At 39.8% G+C, this 20800-nt stretch overlaps 2 protein-coding genes and 1 long non-coding RNA gene across 12 annotated transcripts in view; 1 reads left to right on the top strand and 2 right to left on the bottom strand.

Moving 5' to 3' along the window:
- LOC137187596 (uncharacterized) overlaps positions 1 to 1626 on the bottom strand; it is a 42060-nt gene extending 40434 nt beyond the window's left edge. Inside the window, exons 1-2 of one of the 3 annotated variants that reach the window (XR_010929243.1) lie at positions 1539 to 1626; positions 606 to 967 (exon numbers count right to left, since the gene is read on the bottom strand). This is a non-coding gene — a long non-coding RNA (uncharacterized lncRNA). Of the gene's footprint in view, positions 1 to 605; positions 1416 to 1538 lie in introns of those variants that run through there. The other 2 variants (XR_010929242.1, XR_010929241.1) reach the window with 2 other exon arrangements.
- LOC137187592 (gamma-interferon-inducible lysosomal thiol reductase-like) lies at positions 1553 to 7389 on the top strand. The gene is made up of 8 exons (XM_067596608.1): positions 1553 to 1642; positions 1991 to 2298; positions 3723 to 3911; positions 4006 to 4077; positions 4159 to 4248; positions 5547 to 5699; positions 6397 to 6465; positions 7240 to 7389. The coding sequence occupies exons 2-8, from the start codon at positions 2146 to 2148 to the stop codon at positions 7297 to 7299; spliced, it is 786 nt and encodes a 261-aa protein (XP_067452709.1). The 5' UTR covers positions 1553 to 1642; positions 1991 to 2145; the 3' UTR covers positions 7300 to 7389.
- Positions 7390 to 7556: 167 nt separating this feature from the next.
- Positions 7557 to 20800, bottom strand: part of LOC137187590 (3',5'-cyclic-AMP phosphodiesterase 4C-like) — a 118001-nt gene continuing 104757 nt past the window's right edge. For all 8 annotated transcript variants that reach the window (XM_067596599.1, XM_067596600.1, XM_067596603.1 and 5 more), the window contains 8 exons: positions 17292 to 17464; positions 17101 to 17199; positions 16675 to 16839; positions 16438 to 16537; positions 15357 to 15511; positions 14315 to 14437; positions 13536 to 13718; positions 7557 to 13192 (listed from right to left, as the gene is read on the bottom strand). In XM_067596599.1, coding sequence (XP_067452700.1) covers positions 12584 to 13192; positions 13536 to 13718; positions 14315 to 14437; positions 15357 to 15511; positions 16438 to 16537; positions 16675 to 16839; positions 17101 to 17199; positions 17292 to 17464 — 1607 coding nt within the window. In that variant the 3' untranslated portion in view covers positions 7557 to 12583. The remainder of the gene's footprint in view (positions 13193 to 13535; positions 13719 to 14314; positions 14438 to 15356; positions 15512 to 16437; positions 16538 to 16674; positions 16840 to 17100; positions 17200 to 17291; positions 17465 to 20800) is intronic.

The following is a 20800-nucleotide window of genomic DNA, read 5'->3' as shown; positions in this document are numbered from 1 at the left end:
GTCTAGGTTGCTGGTCTTAATTATTATTTTATTTTATTCTGACTTTAATGGTTTTTAACTCACGTCATGTCTTGTTATTTATGTATTTGTTTTAACTGTGTTTACTCTTGTCTGATGTTGTATTTTTACAATATCTACATAGTTTGAGTGGCTGCAACTTCAGTGGTGGATCACGCTCTGTGAAGCACATTGTGTTTCCACCTGGAATGAAATGTGCTATTTAAATAAAGTTTTGCTTGCTTGCTAGTGATGTCTGAATGGTTAAATCGTCTTTTTAATACATAAATTACATGTTTCACAAATCTAAAAATGGGTTTTAAACAGCGTTAAGGCTTTTAGTAAGATGTCCAAAGCCTTTCCATAAGTATGAGTGCATATGCTGAGAAGTGGTCGTTCAACACAGTCATAGCTTCAGCATCGTCCACTAAAGCTACAGTGCAACTACAAGATACAACCACATAAAGTGCTGTTTATAAAGTGTCACTTATAAAGTGTAACGTAGAGATGAAGGTATAATGTACACGACAACCATAAATAATCCAATATTCTTAATATCACTTCCCAAACTGTATCACACAGCAGAGTTAATGGAAAATGAGTCTTACCTTTAGAAGAGCTTCTGTTGAACAGTTTTGTATGCAAACTGTACAACTATGACGTCACCGAAGTGCCTCGAACTTATTGGCTGGTCAGAATCCGTTTAAAAACCGTTAACCGTTGATTTTAAACTGTGGTTGTTGAAATTTTGAAGTCCACAACTGCGCCTCATAATTCAGGAATACTTCAGTTGATAGCCAAGCTGACACTAAGCCACCAATCACCATTAATTGTTTTAGTAGTCGTCGTAGCTTCTCTCTGGCCATTCCTGTCTGTATGGGGCCGCTGCTGTCCAGGTTCCTTCGCTTGTTGTCCTGTCCCGCCGGTGTTATACTGTACTGTACTGTGGTGACCTATCGGATTCTGTTACCTGCAGTGTTGGAAAAAGTACAAAGTATCAATACCACGATGTAAAATTCTTTCTTTCTTCTTTAATTAAGTAAAGGATCTGACTACTTCTTCAAACACTGCAGGTCACAGAATCTGATGGGTCACGAAATACGGTGTAACACCGGTGGCGGTGGAGCTGACTTTACCCGCCGTTGAGCAAGTGCAAGTGTAGCCGCTTTCTTGAACACAGTTGCTTGTTTTCGGGCTCCAAAAAGTTGCTCCCTGTCCCAGAGTTTTCAACGATAAAGTAAACGTGAAACCTCCGGGCTATTTTTCATGTCCAGGTAGCTCTGGTGTAGGACCGTTAGCTAGCTAGCGTTAACTTAACGGTTGTTTATCAGTTGAGCGACGCAACCGTTAAGAGACATTCTGTACCGATAAAGTTGCTTATTGGTTGAATATTGACAATATTAATTTTAAAAAAAACAAGCCGCAGGGCAGGTGCACTTTCCAGAGACAGTTCAAGAGATTTCACATCGATTTCAGGCGTTTGTAAAGTAACAAAACCCCGACTTCCTCCACCTGAGTGCTTGTAAATTAGCTAAACTCACCTCAAGATGGCGCACGTCCTCTTCGCTTCTCCCACTGCTTCCTCGCTCACCGACCTTTCGCCTTTCACCCTAAGCTTTCGCCTCAAAAGGCAGTCTCTTTCACGGTTTGTTTATCTTTTTTTCTTAAAAAGCTAAAACACTATCCTGGGGTCACAAGGTGACCATATTGTAAACTTAATAGGGACTTATTATTGGGGCTTGTAAAATCTGAGCCTGTTCTACATGAATTTGTACAATTGAGACATTTGCTGGCTTATTTCTGACAGGGAACATTTAAATTCACGAAAAAGCTTAAATGTAAATGCTTGTAAAAACTGTTCTGCACATGTGCGACCAACAGAGGGAGCCAATCTACCATAATATTACTTAGTATTTTAAGAGGAGCCTTTGTTGTGAGTATAAGTAATCAATTTACGGTTGTATTTTTCCTTTTCACTGACATTTGGAGCCAGAAGCAGGAGTGTCCGGGGTTCCTTGAAGGCAGCAGCAGTCCATCACACCTTGCGTTAATCAGCTGTTGATGATGATGATGATGGAGCTCATTAGGCGGCTCTGAGGAGGAGCAGCTTCAGTCGTCTCCTCTCTCGGTGCTGTGCGGACTTCTCTCATGATATTAAACATGAAGCTGTCAGGACTGTTGGCGGTGTTTTTACTTTTCTGTTCCAACCGGAGAAGTTACGGGAAGTCTCATCCCAAACCGTCCTGCCATTATCCCCCATCACAGTGGTGTCGCTCCCTGGAAATAGCAATAGAGTGCAAGGTGAGTAGAATAAACACACTCCTATCTATTTACAGGGTCAGTGGAGTTTACTCTTTAAAGATTATTCATTTAATAGTAAGCGTTACAGCAAAAAAAATCACATTACTATCGTGACCAGAAACTGGGCTGAAGAGCTAAAAACAAGACAAAAGTATTATTATTATTATTATTGTTATTAATGATGTGGAAGCTAAATAATTGGAATAAAGACACTGATATGTTTGGTGTAATATGCTGTAGCAATATAAGGTGATTTATACAGCTATAAGTACACTGAAAAAGGAGCCAAATACCTGTTGTTTTGGTTATTTTTGACCCAATTACAAGCTTTTTAATTTGATTCCAGTGAGAATTTATGTCCTTGTTAACTACAAAATGTATTTTAAAAAACTAGGTAGGTCCATTTGCTCTGAGAAAAGGGGAACTAAAGATTGTTGTTGATCACTCTCATCCCAAAACATGGGAGATTAAGTTCAGTGAAGTTCAGAGTTTCTCTGGTTTGGGCTTAAATGAGAGTCATGCTTCAGAAATTGAACACCAGTGGTTCTTCATGTGACTGGCGGAGCAGCTTTGGGTCAAATAACACAAACAGTTAATCAGTTTAAAGATGGCTGAAGGATGTTGGGAAAACCGGTGTACAACTTTCACCATTATGTGCTATGTCTTAACTGTAGTGCTGCACCTAAAGATTATTATTGTAAATTCTTCATAATCACGTTTGTTTATTCTACAGTGTATATAAATGTCCTTAACAAGTCGGCAGCTCTGTCAGTTATATCTTAAATAAACCCTTGAAGCTCCGTTTACAGTAAAACATCCTCACATTTAAGAAACTAATTTAATCAAAATTGTTTCATTTCTTAAGTAATTAATCAAGTTGCAGTTTGTAAAATAAACGGTTGACTGACTTCTTTTCTTGGACACAAGTGGGATCTGGTCCACTCTTACATCAGCATTTGGATAAAAATAATGCTGCAACTAATTATTTTCATTATTGATTAATCTGTTTATCTTCTCAATTAATCGATTAGTCGTTTGGTTCGGAAAATCTTTGGTTAGGAAATCTTGTGGCAGGTATGTCTGACCATAAACTGAAAGGGCTAAAAAAAACAAAACACAACAGTCTTCGATAGTGTGCTTTTTTTTTTTTTCCTTTTTATTAACTTATACTTGCTGCAGAATGACCACCGCTCCTGCTGGCTAAATCTTTGCAAAGGTGCTGGAGGCATCAATGAGTCCAAACTGACAGAAGAGATTTAATTCATCAGACCATACATGCATACATGTTTGCTCTGAATGGGCTCTGATTCAAAATAAAGTGAATCGCTGCATAGATCTAAGTGTGCAGAAATCTCTTCTATCACTATAAACTTAAATGTTTTGTTTCAACATTTGAGAAAAATCTGTCTGTTTTTCTTGTGTAGGTGCAGAAGCAGTGTATGGAGTTAAATGCCATAAAGCCAAACCAGACGGTTCCTCCAGTATCTGTCACTCTGTACTACGAGAGTCTGTGTCCAGCCTGCAGAGTCTTCATCACTCAGCAGCTCTTCCCCACCTGGACAATGCTGCAGGACATCATGACGGTCACACTGGTCCCCTACGGGAACGCGAAGGTGCACTGATCTCTCTTTGTAACTACAGATAAAGTCTGACTGACAGTTTAGAAGAAAATCTGTATCACTGTAAAATATCATTTTTCTCTTCTAGGAGCTTCCATCAGCAAATTCTCCCTTCACCTGTCAGCACGGAGAGCCTGAATGCCAAGGAAACATGATAGAGGTTCGGCGCTGTAGTTCTGTCAGCTTTTATCTTTATCACACAAGATCTCATTAACGCAAAATGAATCGATCTGTTCCTCAGGCCTGTATCATCCATTTGACGGGTCACTCAGCACTTCAGATCATCTACTGCATGGAATCAGCCGCAAATGTCCTCAACGCTACCCAGCCTGTGAGTATCTACAGGAAAAATATTTGCTTTTTTTTTTTTTTTATCTGCATAGTTGTGAAGATGATAATGATCTGAGATGAGTCACAACTGTGTCCACATTCAAAAGAAAACTGAAAACTTTCTATTTTCTCAGGCTATTAAGGAGTGTCTGTGTCTTTGGGGTGGATGTGGGTTCTTTACCTTCTGTGGGTCGGCAGTTGTTTGCTCATGTGTGAAAATGACTCAAAACGATACACTGATCATCAAAATAGTTGGCAACTAAACAATTAACTAACTAATCATTGCAGATCCACAGCACAGTGCACACAAGTTGTTGTTGTCAAGTTTTTTTAAAAAAGTTCCCAATTTAAACAAATTATTTGCAGGTGAACATAAATGCAAAACATGTCAGAAATGTTTGTAACAATTGTCAACAGCTTTGTAAAACTGACTTCTATAATTATCGTAGCTGTGCAGAGTCATAGGAATGATTATAAAGGCCAATGCAAGTAAGTTTAAAGGACTTAAACTCCTTTTTTCAAGCATTACAGACCGTACTTTTTTTTTACTTAATTAAATTACCTGGCCAAATTATTAAAGTAAAAAGTTTGAGTCAGATGTCTTTAAATTCCACTATTGATTTTGCTTTAAGACACATTTGTGTCACAGGGACAAAATTCTCACACATGACCTCAGATCAGGATTCCAGGTAGAAGAAACAAAGTCTCACAATACCAGACAGTCAGATCTCCACCTACCAAAGTCTGGAGATTTCTAAATGCTCAGTAGTTGCTTGAATGGCCGCTAACAAACCTGCACCCCTGACATTGCTGTAGTGAACTGCATATCACTGCCCCAATATGAGGGGCCACCATAAAGACTTTGGATTGGTTCAGCAATGCAGGTTTTTTTTTTTGTTTGTTTGTTTTTTTCTCTCTCTGATTGTTTCCATCCAGTTTTAACAACAAAACTCAGTCTGTGTAAGTGAAGCATTTGGAGACTGACCTGTGAGTCTAGTAGAAAGGATTGGCGTTGTTTACATCCTTGTTTGAATCCTCCTATATCGTCACAGAGCAGGGCGGCACTGTGAGGGATGGTGTGAACCTGCAACACATTACTTCCTCCCCATGTGTTGCAGATGTAGCACGTTTGTTAACATCCTCCCCAAACCAACAGCAGAGTTAGCAGTGACGGTATTTGGGAATTTTGGCCTTAATTAAAAGCGTTAATAAAACCACTGAAGACTTTTGCTTTCATATTCTTTATCATAATGTTCTGTATGTGTCATTTGTGCTGCTGACTCTGTCCTGTGGTCTCAGTGTCTTCAGCTCTATGCTCCCTCCGTCTCCTGGACCAGAGTTGACTCCTGTGTGAAGGGAGGTCTGGGCTACCAGCTGATGCACGCCAACGCTGTCATGACCAGAGCTCTGAACCCTGCCCACACACACGTCCCCTGGGTCACCTTCAATGGGGTAAAACATCAGTTCTGGACTACTTATGATGGATGGATATACAGTGATGTAGAGAAGTAAAATAATATCTACTTTTGTTAGTTAAAAACAGTTCTTAGTTGTAACCCTCAAAACATTCTAATTACAACCTGAATATCAGGTCTGATTATGAAAAGTTGATCAAACTTCTCTTTGACAGTTTAAACCTGATGATACAAGAGATAAACACACTTCTTCACACTTACCTTTTCATTAGTTTGACATGTACTGACAAACAGAATGTTAAATGTATTTTAATAGAAAACACTGTATAGATTTGACTGACAATTTCAAATTTCATTAAATAGTTGAAAGATCATTATAGAGCACATATGCAAAAACTCTCTTTTTTTTAGTCCTGTTTGGGTGAGTTAAACCTCGGTGATGCAAGTTGATAAAAGTTGAACAGTACAGAAGTGATTGTAGTAAAAGTAAACAGCTTAACGGCCTTCATGATGTCAGAAGTTCAACTAAAAGTTAGTTTCTGTTGATTGTAAATGATGGAAGGAATTAAAAGTCTTGAATTCATCGAGGAAATGTTGGACAGAAAGAGAAACTGGTCATCAAGCTGCTCTGCCTCTGGATTCCTCTGTAGTCACATGTTGCTGATGAAGGAAATCTGACGACTAATGCGGGCTAAAAGTTGTAAAGGAGTAAAAATCCAACTGTTGTGTTGCAGGAATACACAGAAGAGATGGAGGACAAGGCCATGTCGTCCCTTTTCCATTTAGTCTGCCAACTTTACAAGGTGATAAGTTGATTAATTTTTCTTTGTTCTTTTTTCTTGTTACTGTAACTGTACTGAGATATTTGAGGAATATGTTAGAGATGCACTGATCGATCGGCCACCAGTCAAAATCGACCGGTTTTCAGTTAATCGGCCATGACCAGTGACTGGCAAAAAATTGGATATGAGATTGATCGGGGCCAATCGTATTTTCCGCACATAGCCGCACTATGGTTCACGTCGTGCGCACAGACAGTGTAGCCACCTTTAGGTCCAGAATAAACCATGGAGGAACAACCTTGGAAACATGTGGAACAACTTAATCAGACACTTAAAAAACCATCACTGAGGTGAACATGCTTAATTTCAAGAAGAAAAATGTAAGTTAAATAGTTAATGAACATAGTTGCATTTCAATATTCCATTAAAGAAAAGTTACAAAAATGTTTGTGCTGTCAATGATAGTTCTTAGACAGTGTATAAATATCTCTCATTAAATTCTTAAACAAAGAAAATCGGAATCGGCCAAGAAAATTGAAATCAGTGTGTCTCTAGAATCTGTATTTCATGTTCATATGACTTTTCTTACAAGGTTGAGATTCTCACTTTCAATTCCCCAAAAATCCTCAAATTTTTCAATCAACTTTTTTTTTTTTTATCAGTTGCACATAAACACATATTTTTCTACTCGTTGAATGAAGCGATTCTTTGTTACCATATTTATTATTAAGCTGTATTGTTCTGTGTACTGTCTCATGCTGGAATGTGACTGTATTCTGTGTTTAATCTCTTCAGGGCGTGAAGCCTCCAGCCTGCACTGGAGCTCCGGTCAGACTGGACAGAAGCTTCTGCTGAACTGTCGTCTCCTGCAGATTGTAATATGCATAATGTGCCAAATAACATCATTAAATTCATACTAACATGTTTAGCTTCATACAGAAATCATAGTGTGTTTTTTGTGTCACAAGGAAAATAATTCTTTTTGTATTTGGGGATCAGATGTGAAAGTGGATTAAATCTGATTCGTCTTACATGTTTGGTTTTGACTAAAATTATTATCACTGAAAACAGTTTTATAAACTCATCTAATGAACAAAATAACCAGCCAGACATAAATTTCCAAATAATTTATTGGCATTTTCCACTTAAAACACCCTGAACTCCCGAGACTCTTTTGGCTTAAAATGAGAAACAAAAATAGTTTTCTTTGACAAAAACATTGGAGTGGCAGATGTATACATACTTGTAAAGTATACTTGATTTTTAGGCTCCAGAACATAAAATTAAAATGTCCTATTTTACAGTACTTTGTCTCGACAGACATGTTTGAAGAATAAATATCTTTATAGAAGTTTGCACAACACAGAGGCTGAGAAAACGAGACGGCATGAACATTAATGGTGGCAGCATCAGCGCAACACAATAACAGAGCGAGAGCGGAGACTTTCCTGCTCGTCAACATTTAACACTGTATGGCACTGATGTCCTCCTGTAAGGAGCCGCAGTGCTGAATTTAACGTGCCGAAGTGACGCCTCAGACCGCCGTTCATCACTGAGATACAAACTGAACGTGCTGCTGTTGCATCTGAAAGTAAAGTTGTTTAAGTAAAATAATCCCATATGATGAAAACGCCTCACTGATGTGATTTTTTTTTTTAGGCGAGCTTGACTAATTACTTTGTTCATTTCTGTAATGACTTTTCTCTAGTCAGGTAAAGTGCTTCAGTTTATTACACACTAACTGAGACAGTTAATGTGTTATAGCAGTCGGAGGTAAGCACCAAATTTTGTTTAGATAAAAATGTCAAAGATTTTTACTCTTAAACTCACTTTTTTTTTTTTTTTAAATAAATTGTACCAAAGAAACCTACATTTTGGGGGAAAAACAGATGGTTCAAACAAATCTTAAGAAGCAAGAGGATTTTTAAACTAGAGTGCCTTAATATTTCATACATTATACATATATTGTATATATTTCAAAGGCTTGATGTCTGAGTTCCTTTTTCCATCTTATTGAACACATTAGTAAAATTTAAACTAACTTGGGGGGGATGTCGAGTCAGAATTGAAACAAATCCAGAGCTCAACACAACACAAAATATCTGTCTGGATTACTGACAGAACAGCTTTCTATTAAAAGACTAAAAGTGTAAAGCCCTTCTAAGCTGCGATGTTACACCACATACTGTAATATCAGGCTGGTGCTAAAGAAAATTTAGCAACATTCTTGTTCACACTTGTAAGCATGAATCTTTTTAGTAAAGCAACCTGCCTACTAGACTGAAATATTTATTGTTTGAGAGCAGACATTTTGGCCACAAGATGGCACTAGAAATAATGTCAGGAAATCGATGTCTCCATCTAAAAGACTGAAGCTTTTGACATTTTCGTGGCGTTTACATCATGTGGAGTTTTAAAGAGTTTTGAGGTCATCTGTGATGAATTTTGACACTGGAAACTACAGATTACTTGCAATGAACAAAACATGAAAATAAGCTGTAGCTGATTATTTGATTAATCTTTACAACAAACAGTTGTTCTTTGAGATGACAGCAGATCAAAATACGTGTTATTTGACAGAACACAATGTTACTGCTGTCAAGAGAAACATGATCCATTCTCCTCTAATTGTCGACAAGCTTCTTAGATGTTTGGCTGTTGACGCTCTTTCAAAACTCTTTGGAACAATCAGAAATTGATTGTTGTCAAGCTAAAACCAGCAGTGAAAACTTTTGGCAGTTCAGATATAAAAGGGTTTCTTCTGATGGCACTAATACATTACTTTATGTGTTTGTTAAGGCCTGGAAATAATAAGCAGTTTTCTTACTTTTCCAGTTTCCCAGAACTGTCAAGAACTTTTAAACATCTCAAGGGAAAAGTGAGTGAATGACGTTCTGAGGCTCGACATGTGAAAAACAGCACACTGGTCCTTTAACACTCCAACCTCCTCTATCACATGTAAGGCTGATCAATAAAGCTTACTAGCTGAGTTAATGAAATACTGTAAGACTAGTGTTTTCTACTACTGTCTGACCAGGAAGTGCATCAAATCTTGTGTAGTGCTTGCTTGCTTCCTGGTCTTTCTACCTCAGTGACGGCAACAAACACTGATCTAGACTGAACATGTACTTGGTACAGAAAGAGTCATGAACTCCTGAAACTACACACATTCTCAAGTCTCAGCTATCTGATTAGGAAAGGGCTGAACAGACGGCTCCTAAATTGCACAAAATCTAATAAATTGTCTGCTTTAAATACTGTTAACATTTATCATTCGTAAAAACTAACACTATAAAGTCAATGACTTTGATACAATCATCTGGTTAAAATCTCTAGTGTAAAAATGTACAGCATCGTAGGCTGGCAGGTGTTTGTGTGTTTTCAACACTTATGGCACACAGTTATCCCAGTCGAGCACTAGATCTACCAAATGAGACTTGATAACCTGATGAGACACGATCTGTAATGTTTGAACTACAGGCGATTCATTTCTGTCAGCAACTTTTGAAACTGTGCTCCTTGTGGTCTCGACATCAGTACCAGTCGGCTGGGCGGGAAATTAACACCTGGTGACTTATTTGGAAGAGTGAGATCCCTTCTGACTTTGGACAAAAAAAAAAAATCTGTTTATTTAAAATACTTTTGTGTAAAAATATTAATTTAAATTGTTCTAGTCTTTGTAGAAAAGGAACATTCAGGCTCAGATTCTTTTAAGATTTGAGCAAAGAAGAGCAAACTGTTTATTCATAATTAAACTGCTCCTAGATCTATTTAACAGTGTCACTCAAAGCCTTCATGCTCCTGTCAGTACATAAAATTTTTGCCCTCATCATATTGTAGGTGAGACCAAACACATAACATTAAGGCCTGGTTAAAGGATATTTTTCTTATTCTCAACAAATCCCATGAAAAGATCACCTGATCTTTCTAACAAGTACTGTATTGTCTGTGTAGCAAAAGTTTAAAATAGCCTCTTTTTCTGCACCAAAGACATTCATTATTCTCCAAAAACTATTAAAACCACATCAGTGAGCCACACTGTTACGCTGGATGACATGTTCCTTCAGTAAATAACGATGAATGAAGACACTGTTTCAGTTTAAGTCAATCCACTGTCCTGCTGTTGTAAATATTCACTAGAACACTAAATCCACAGCTGAAAATAGTCCCCAACAAATGCACCACTGCTCCTGTTTGAGCAATGTTTGCTAAAAACTACAGAGACCAGCCGTAGGAAATTGCTTATCCTTTTCTTAGGATAAAAAAGTATATAATTTGTACCCATTTTTAAAGAAAGATTTGGGGCTGAGAGCCACAGACAGGCTGAGGAAGCTGGAAAGTATTGAGAGAAGGACAAACACCTTGTTGGTTTCGGTCTTTTCATGAGATTTGTTGACAATAATAAAAATATGAAATATTGCCAGCCTTATTGTTACAGCACTTATTCCACCACATAACAGCACAGGATGCAAAGAGCATTTAAAAAGAGGCATCGAGACTCTGATGACGACAACTGTGTAGATTCTTTGGATTTTGTAGAACTTTTGTAGATTCAGAAAGGCTGAAGTCATCGCAGGACGCAGCGCAGTAACGACATCATTTCAGAAAACGCTGCAGTTATCAATTTGCCTCAAAGAGGAAGGTGCAGCCATACTGGATTACTTTTTAAACTGACAAATCTGATCACACCTTTATTTGGTATCGATCAGTGTGCACAGAGCTCTTTTCCAGATCTTCTTTGTGCCGCAAACTGATGTAATTTTCTTAGTGAAAAACATTTGAACTTTAAACTCTTTGCTCAGGAAACTGAGGTGCAAATATCGCAGAATTTTCAGTATCTGAAGCTTCTCAAAAACCAGATGGAGTCTTATCTTTCAAATATCAGTAGCTCAATCATCACATCCTCTGCTGAGATGCTGCACTCGTTTGTGAAATTCAAAGTCAGTCAGTCAGTTAGTTTCCTGCCCAGCCTCCTGGTACCTCGAGTCAGACGTCCTGCACTGTGTTTGTGTGATCAGTAGGCCTACAGTGGGTGAAGCCCTTTGTAACTGAACTGAAGAGCTAAACGGCAGAGACAGTAAAGTGCTACTGCGGACCGGAGGCACCCTGATAAAAAAAAAAAAATGCTTTTCAAGCACATAAACACAGACAAAACCAGCCAATGTACAACGAAGAACTGTTCAAAAATCAAAAACCTTAAACAGCGACACCGTTAAAAATCATCTTAGGTAAAAAAATAAGGCTCAAACTAATCATACAGGTGGTGTCTTTTGTATTTTAAACAGGTGAGACTTGGGCACAGTCTTCTTCAGTGTTCAATCTCTGTGGTGCTACAAGCTGGTTTAAATATATATTATTTGATTGCTTCAGTTGCCAAATTTTCTATTAAAGGGTTTTAATTAAATGTAGAGACAAAAGTGGTTAAACAAAGTCTCAGTTGTCTCTGGTTTGGAGGTAAATCAAACAGGAAAGACAGTTGGTTTGGGGTCAGGGGTCAGGTCAGAGGTACCCACTACATCGGTGCTACATTAGATCTATGTTTCTCTTCATACCCTGAGGTTTAGGTCCATCGATCTTCTCACTGCACATCTGCATCCTGTATTTGGTAAAATGATTCATCTCTCACATCATTCTCAAAAGGCTTAAACAAAGACATCATACTCACTTCTTTCAACCAGACTCAATAATTTCATATCCTAAATTAAAACTATGGTGCAAAATAATTTCCAAGACCCTGTCAAACCGCTGCGATCCTCATTTGCTGCTCATGTCCGAATGTCACAAACAGTTATTTTGGAGGAAGACATTTCCTTTAACTTTTTGTTCTTGTCTCGGCTCAACTCTTCTTCCCAGTTAAAATGCAGAAGTCTTTGTCTGGGATGCTCCCAAATGAAGCTACAACAAAGCAGGACAGGACACAAACGCCTATCAGGCGCTCAGAGAGAGGCTAAAACGATTCTTCTTGCTGAAAAAAATAAAATAAAACAGAGGGGGAACGTCCCTCTGTTCTCCAGAGAGGGTTCTCCAGTGTAAAGGGACTGTGGTGATTTTACAGACTTTATTGGTAAAGGCCTGCCCTGCCTTCGTCTCCCTACACCCAGCGCTCATGTCTCTCAGGCGGGGCAGGTTGTGCTGGTTGTTACGTGCCCATACGCAGGCAGGCAGCCCCGTCGCCCTCCTTGCTCAGGTCTCTGTCCCTGTCGGTGCCCTCCCGCCCTGGGGAGGCCAGTGTCCTGTGGGGTTGGGGGCTCCGCACCGACATGGCAGCCAGACTCAGAGTCCGCGACGGGTGAGGAGAGGGGGGCCGGTACCTGCTGCTGCTGCGGGGGTTCGGAGACAGAGACGGGGAGGAGGAGGAGTCCCGGTGTCGCTCCCCGCTCAACTGGAGGTCATCCTCTAGGGGGCTCTCCAGGTCAGACTCCACCTCCTCCTCATCCTCCTCCTCTTCTTCCAGGGTGAGTTCAAACTGGAACTTGTCTCCTCCTCCTCCACCACCTCCTCCAACCCCTCCTCCTCCTCCTCCTCCTCCACCTGAAGGGACGGACCCTCCTGTCCCCACAGCTCCTCCTCCGGGCCCCACCTCGGCATGGAGCTCCTCGGGGCTGGAGGGTGAGGGGCTGCGGGGGATCATGCTCTGGTACCACTCCCTGTTGTCCTCCAGGGTGTCCAGGATGTCCTGGGCATCGGGGTGCACCAAGTCCGCCCACGTCTCCCACAGAGGGTGGACAATGTAGTCGATGAACCCGACCTAGTCATGAGAATAACGTTAATAATGACAATAATTAACATGATTAACAGATATGACACAAATAAAAAATACAAACAACTACATAATGCTAGTCCAGATGTCTAAGATGTTATTTAGGTGATTTAAGAAAACACTTTGGATGAATTTGACAGGACAGCGGGATAAAAGGGTGTAAAAATGATTTTATTTTTGTCACTATTCTGTGTTGGGGATGACAGGAAGTATAAAAAATATAATTTTAGGGCCTGCAGTTTTGTCCTGGAGGTTCAGAAATACCCCCAAATCTCTTCTATTTGTATCGTTGTCTATTTCCTCTCTATCTCCGTGTGTCCGTGGGTGTTACCTGGTTCTTCTCTATGGAGGCATTGTGCTTGTCACACATGGGACTGATCTCCATGCCCTTGTCTCGCTCTCTGTCTCCCTGTGTGAAGAACTCCACCGTGATTCTGTCCGTCCACTGCCGGTAAAGCTCCAGTGGTTTGGTCGGGTTGCTCAGGTCAGCACAGTGGACCATGTTCTGCAGAACCTGGAGGAGACATGCTCAGTCAGACTCCGTCGGTGATTTAATTTTCAGTGCTTTTTTGTACTGTATGTACTGTACTGTATCCTGTTTTCAAGACCTCAACAAAAACAATAACCCCGGAATTGGTATCATGTGTATGATGTTCACCAGTTTAAGCTGATTTTATTTGAACTCTGTCCTCATTTTGCAGAAACCACAACAACACCACAATGTAATACTTCAGCTTGTCTGTATACTGTAGTTGCAATGACCAGTATGTGTCCAGTAGGTGGCAGCACTTTCATACCAATTCCCTGGTTGAACAAACAGCTGCACACACTGCTGTAAATGTCTGAGAGCTCCTGCTTATTATTTAGTGCTTACTTTGATTATTTTAGCTGAAAATAATTTAAATTTTCTAAAAATGACAACAGAATAATAATCCAGTTTGCAATGTACAATTATGTAAAATTTGTGCTGTTCATCATACTGTATTTAACTGTATTTTTAAGTGAAATATGTTGAGTCACAATGTATTTATCAATTACTGTGCGTCAGTAATAAGTGCACACTATTACTGAATGTTCTTATGTTTAGTGTCAGCGGGGAGTTGCTCTAACCTGGATGCGGTCGGAGTAGTTGTCGAGCAGCAGAACTCCCAGACTCGTCACCTTCTTGGTCTCCACCATTGTCTTCATGTCTGCCAAGAAGTTCATGTGTTTGGACATATCTGTGGCCAGCACCTAATGAGGACAACACACACATAAAAGATACAAGACATCTTCAGCCGCTCTGTTCCAAAGAGATGATGAGTGTTTATGCTTCATGCTGCAGTACTTTTTCCAGTTTTTTCTAAAGGCAACTCTTGGCCTGTAACTGGTCTGAAGGTTTTGATGGTGGCTGGAGCTGAGTGAAGGATACAGGAGTATGAATAGCATGTGAAGTGATATATAATATATCTTTGAATGTGTTGAGTGACAGTTTGTGCTTATTTGTCTTTTCATTTCCACACGTTCTTTTAAACTCAGATTATGGTCACTAAATCTGACTCCGACAAAGCAAAGACACATTGTTATATCTATTCTCAGCTTTAGCGGTGCAGGGATTTGGCCGGTGTTCTCGGGTTTTCCACTGCAATTCTAAACATTTGGGTTCTTGACGAAAACACACACATGAAACCACAACAACCACTGTCAACATCACCAACTGACATGGTGGTCCCACTGGAGTCTTTTTTTTTTTTTGTCCGATGTATTTCAGTATCTTTCTTTTTAAATAATACAGACTTAAAAACATGTAACACAAAGCCATGACAGCAACGTTTAACAAAAAAACTTTGATATGTCTTTTTTTAAGGACTAAGATTGTTCTGCATGTTCTTGCTAGATTAAAAAGTTACTTGTATTTGTACTCGTTGTCATTGCTGCAGTGTTTTATCCTTTTCTGCTGCTTCTTTGTTCTGCCTTTTTCTCAACTCTCTAACTTTCCACTTTTATTCGTTCCATCCAGACATTATTTTTTTACCTGCAGCCATTTGAAAGTAGGCTGTTAACAGATACAGTAAGGCTGATGTAAGGCTGTAATGAAACATAATACTGTAAAGCGGCAGCACATGCAGAACATGATATCAGTAGGTCATTGTAAAAAGTGGAGCAGTCTTACCATGTCGATCACCATCTTGCGGAGGGACTCTTTCTGTTTCTTGCTGAGGTTCTGGAAGATGTCACAGTTATCCTCTTGGAGCAGCTTGAATCCCACAGCGAGGTGGTGGTTCTCCAGCACAGAGGCATCGTTGTACATCAGCGCCAGCTCTGAACCTGAGGAGGTGAAGGTGGAAGCTGTTAAAAATAGTTCCCATTTATTTATCTTTATCAGTGCTCATGGTAGCCCGATCTACATTAGATCCTGCAACACACTGTCCGAAACCAGACCCGACATGGGTACAGCACGATCCACTGCCAAGAATGTAGGGGCCAACTTAAAGCTGTAATAACTTGTAATAACTGTAACTTTTTTGGCCACTTGAGGGAAGCGGAAACAGGTTGTAAACCAAACTCTGACATTTTATCACCTTTTAAGTTGATATGGATTGTTAGCCAACAGCTGCTCATTTACACATCTGGCAGATACAGAGCAACATTATCCCTTATTATTCCTTTAGAGTCGTGTTTCTGGCCACCATAAATGTGAGTCCAACATTCACTCTCCTTCTAGCTCTGTTTTGCTTGTTGGTGGGCAAGTAATGTATAAGTAGATTATAGAGATTGTTTGCTCAAAACAGCTGCTGGTAAACAACGTTGATGGCGGTGAGAGTGAACCAAAACCGTAAAGTTATGAGCTGGAAAACAAACAAAAAAAGAGCTAATAGACACTATAATGGTATAATGAGCTGAGAGAAACTGCTCAGTCAGTTGATAATTCTCTGTGGGTTCATCACTAATTATTCACACCAAATATTTCTTTCATTTTGAAACTGTTTTTATTCTGAAAAAGAAAATGTGAAACACATATTTGAAGCTATGAGGAGACTTTTAGAGAGGCACATAAATAGAAGTAGGACAAAAATGCAGTTTTTGATCTGGGACTGAAAGGGATAAAATATCCTGGAAAAGTTTTCTGACACTTTCATTTATTTCAGAAAAAAACAAAAAACAAAACTGCATTTCTCGTAAAATTAATTTAGGGACATTTCTGAAGTGTGCTGATTGTGGCAGATGTTGAAAAGAAAGATGAAGGGACGTACTGGTGTTTATTAGGAATTGATTAGTGACCCCTGGGTGGTCGACATCATGGATGGCACTAGCGAACAAAACGGCCATGATCTCCAGGTCTGTGAAGACGGCCTGAGATGGACAGAGAACAGAAAACACTTATATTATACTGATATATTATACTTTTGAATAAATAGAAAGTTAAGTGCTGCATCCCAAAATCAATGAAAACCATAATCTTCAAAGTAACAACAGGGTCCACGGCTCACCTCTAGAGCGGGGGTGGACAGCAGCACATGGGTGGACTGCACCACATCAGCTGCATGGATGTTGTTGTGATAAGCTACGTCAGCATGGTAATGGTCCTCCAAGGTCATCATGAAGGTGATGAAGGTGTCGATTGGGATCTTAAAAGTTTTTAAAAGGTCACGCTCCTAGCAGGGTTAAAGGGGAAAGAGAAGATATGAGTCACTACAACCACAAATTTTCTCCTCCTAATGACCACGTAAAGCAAGTTTATCTGTGACAGAAACAGCATGTTTGTAGTAATCTCACATTTTATAAAATAATGTTGTAATGTTCCTGGTGCAAACAATGGGTAATTTAAATATATAAATACTGAAATTATGACCTCCTCCTCCTTTTTTCTCCTCTTTTGTGGAGTGAACATATTTCTAGCTGAGGGATTCTTCTACCTGGAAGATGGAGAACATGATGACCATCAGAGGGCGGTTTCCGGAAAATTCTGCTATCTTGAATATATCCAGACCCCAACGATTAATGTCCTCGATCTCCTGCAGAAGTGAAACACAACATATATAAGACATGTTTTTTTTGTGTGAGTGTGTGTATATGTGTGTGTTTCTGTTTGTGTTTATGGACCCACCTTGGCCAGCATGCTCTCCTGCGGGGTGTTGACTCCGAAGCGGGGGATGCAGGTGGATGCGAGGCTGGGACTCTGTGTGGCCTTTTTCACCCCGCTGATCTGTGACATCGGCCTCTTCTTCTTCTCCTTCTCCTTCGCAGGTGGCGACAAGATCTCCACATCATGTTGTTTCTCTGCAATGTGAACACACAGACATAAATGTGTACCCTTAAAAATCAAATAGAATTTTTTTTTTTAAAGATTTTTAAAGAAAGGGGTTTTTAGCATACTTTTTTGCATATTTTTGGTCTTTATTTTAACGTTGGAAAGTGTAGAGAGACAACAACGGGGTAGAGAGAGAGGTATAGTATAAGGTTGTGGTTAGGTGGTATGTGGTACTGTATGTGTCTTTCCCAGTAGGCTACTGGGTCGCCCCAATATATTATAATATATATGTGGTCTTGAGGCCTGTTTCACAAAATTTGCGACATGAGATAAATTCCTCTTGCATTCATTTAGTAGATTCAAAAATCAAATGAAAAATCATACTTGCAATTCATTGGACTCACAAACATAAATGCAATTTGTGAATCAGACATTTGTGAAACGCGATGCCGCCACAGTGTATCTGTGGTTGCAGATAACTTAAAAGAAACGACCAACCTAACTTTAACCAATGAACTGTGATGGGAACGTAAGAGTGAACGTCCATCTTCATACAACTTACAAAAACGCAGACTTGATTTTCACTTCATTGCTGAATTTTTGTGGCAATGTCAGTGAGTCTCAGATTAAAGATACTGTAGTATTTCTGTCTCCTCAGCAGTCCAGTAGTCCAGTGACTCTGACACAGATAAATTACTGGTACTCTCACATTATCTTTGGGGCATTTTTTCCTTTCTTTGTATTTAGCAGAGAAGCAGATAGGAAATGAGGGTGGGAGAGAGAGAGAGGGGGGCGCTGTGGTTACATGGTATGTAGACCATCAGGTTCTCCATGTGAGCATCTTATGAAGTTGAACAAAATATAACTTTTTCTTTAACTTTTCTTGAATAGTTATTTTATATACAATAACCCTTCCCCAGCTGAACCTTCTCTGGCTTTGGCGGGCAACAATTTCAAATAGTTTCATGACATGTCAGAGAAAAGTTCAGTATGTTTGCCTTAAATCAACCATAACCTTTTTTGAAGGGGTCTGTCTTGACTTGTAAGTGGGTGTGTTCTGCGCCAGTGAGAGTGTTTTTGTGTGATCTATAGATAAAACTATTACATACAGTAGTCGTAGCAGAAGTCATATGTGTTTAATCCCACTATGACCAGTACAATTACTACTGTAAAGGCACCAGTGTACTCTGTCAGAACTACTTGTCAAATGTGCAACCCCCGCCCCTCACACCTTTATGACATCGGATTAGGGGGAGCTGTGAAGGTCTGTTTCTGTAACTTTCTGAAACCGACGATCAGTCATTCACATCCACTTCACACTGTGATTGGCCAGCCATGCAGAGGTGAGAAAGTTGTCAGGATTTTAACTTCTTTCTCTAGCTCTCTTTTTACATACGAGACCATTTCACTCACTTTTAATTTGAACAACAGCGTGCAACACTACGAATGATCTCCAGGTGAGATTGTCTGCGCCATTATCCCTGTATTTTAAACTATATTACGTCTCTATATTACAGCTTTTCATTTCGCCTTCGAATGTAGCTGTTTGGAACAACTGTGAACACTTTTGACTTTGATGTGGTTGGACAACGCAGCACACAAACCAGTTCTTATTGACCATAAACCAACTCTTACCATTAGTGCTACAACTGACTCTGGCTGCTATCTCTACTACTGCTCCAACTACTGGCAATTCTTCCAATATCAACTACTCAAATATCAGTACTACTACTTATATTATCATAACTTCTTCTGCTCCTGCTGCTACAACTACTACAACTGTACTGTCATAATGCTATTAACACATCATTTTTCCAGCACCTTTATACAATTACAATTATAGGTGCTGGAAATACTGAAATTACAGGTATTACACTGTAACCAGTGGCTGCTACAGCTACTATTACTTATAGTACAGCTCTACAACTACTTCTACCAGTCATACAAATCTCATAAGTAACGACTACGACCATTGAACTTCTAGAGCTATCGTTGTACTTTTGAGTGTTACTGACACTCTCACTACTAACATCTTAAACACTTAAGTACTACAAACATTACATTTCATGCAGTTTCACATACAGCTGATATAGACAAATATAACATGTTATGTGCAATAACATTAAAGGTGATCTGAAACCAGTCGATTCACATACATATCTTGTCTAAAACCACCTCTGTCTTAGACAAAGACCCATGAAGATACAGTAGATGTGTCATTATCACTATTTCAGCACAGCAGTCTCTCTGATTTGGGTGACGCATCCATGCACTCATGCATTCGTGCTACTTTTCAAAGTAACAGAGTCGCGGTCAGATTTTGATTTGAAGGCCTTGTGACGACAGGACTTTACATCACTCCTGTGGGTCACCATCAGTGTAGAGCAGGATGTATATGAACTGACTATATGACAGGAGGTGCAGAATACCAGCAGTAGAAAGCTAAGGCTGATGGGTAAAACCTGTCAGCTTCTCAGGAGCTTTGAAGAGGTTTCATCACATCTACAGGTTGGAGATTTTTCTGCCCACAGTGAAGCCTGCGATCCTTTAAGCAGAATCATGGAAATCACCAAAACAAAGTTTCCAGCGACAAAATCGACATAATTTCCATATGATTTGTTGACACAAAGACGCTCTCCCAGTAGGCACAGTTGCGTTGAAAATGACTCATCAGTTTTTGTACAAATCAAGGTAGTAATGACCCCATTTTGCCACATGAGGGTCAATACATCAGACAGCTTTACCTCACGTCCACATATCATCCTCGGTATTTCCCATCCACAGTTTTTATCAGCACGTAGGAACAATCAAGTAATATCCAGATCTGAGCCCAGATAAACGCCACCATAAGGACACAGAGCGACCTGAGTGGTGGTGTCACACGAGGTGCTGTCTGGCCCCTCTCACCTCTCTCACAGTGCCTCCTCTTCCTCACACCCAAAGCCATGGTGTTCATTTCCAATCGAAGCCGAGGCACTCATATCAAAACGCCGTCGGATTGACAGCTCCATCCTCGTTCGGCTGGACCTCCATCCTGACGGGCAGAGCTCTTGAAGACTCAGCCTCCTATTGATGCAACATGCCGTCTAATAATATTGCACCCTGTTGCTACGACAACGCCACACAATGTGTCCGGGAATGCTGTCTGTCGCCGCGCCTCCTTCTCTTTTAGGGAAGGAAAAATCCTCACCTTCTCCATCTGTTCCTATTAAGAAACAGTCCTCTTCTCCTTCCTCTCCTTTAGAAACAAGCTCTCTTCATCTCTTTAATTTGGAAAATCTTCTTTCCTCCTTTTAACATTTCCTCCCTCCTTTCCTTGCCTTTAAAATATTGAAATTCTCCTTTTTTTTGCAATACTCTCTTCT

Source organism: Thunnus thynnus, chromosome 8 (assembly GCF_963924715.1).
Source record: "Thunnus thynnus chromosome 8, fThuThy2.1, whole genome shotgun sequence".
NCBI classification, from domain to species: domain Eukaryota; kingdom Metazoa; phylum Chordata; class Actinopteri; order Scombriformes; family Scombridae; genus Thunnus; species Thunnus thynnus.
This window is presented reverse-complemented; position numbering and strand designations above follow the sequence as displayed.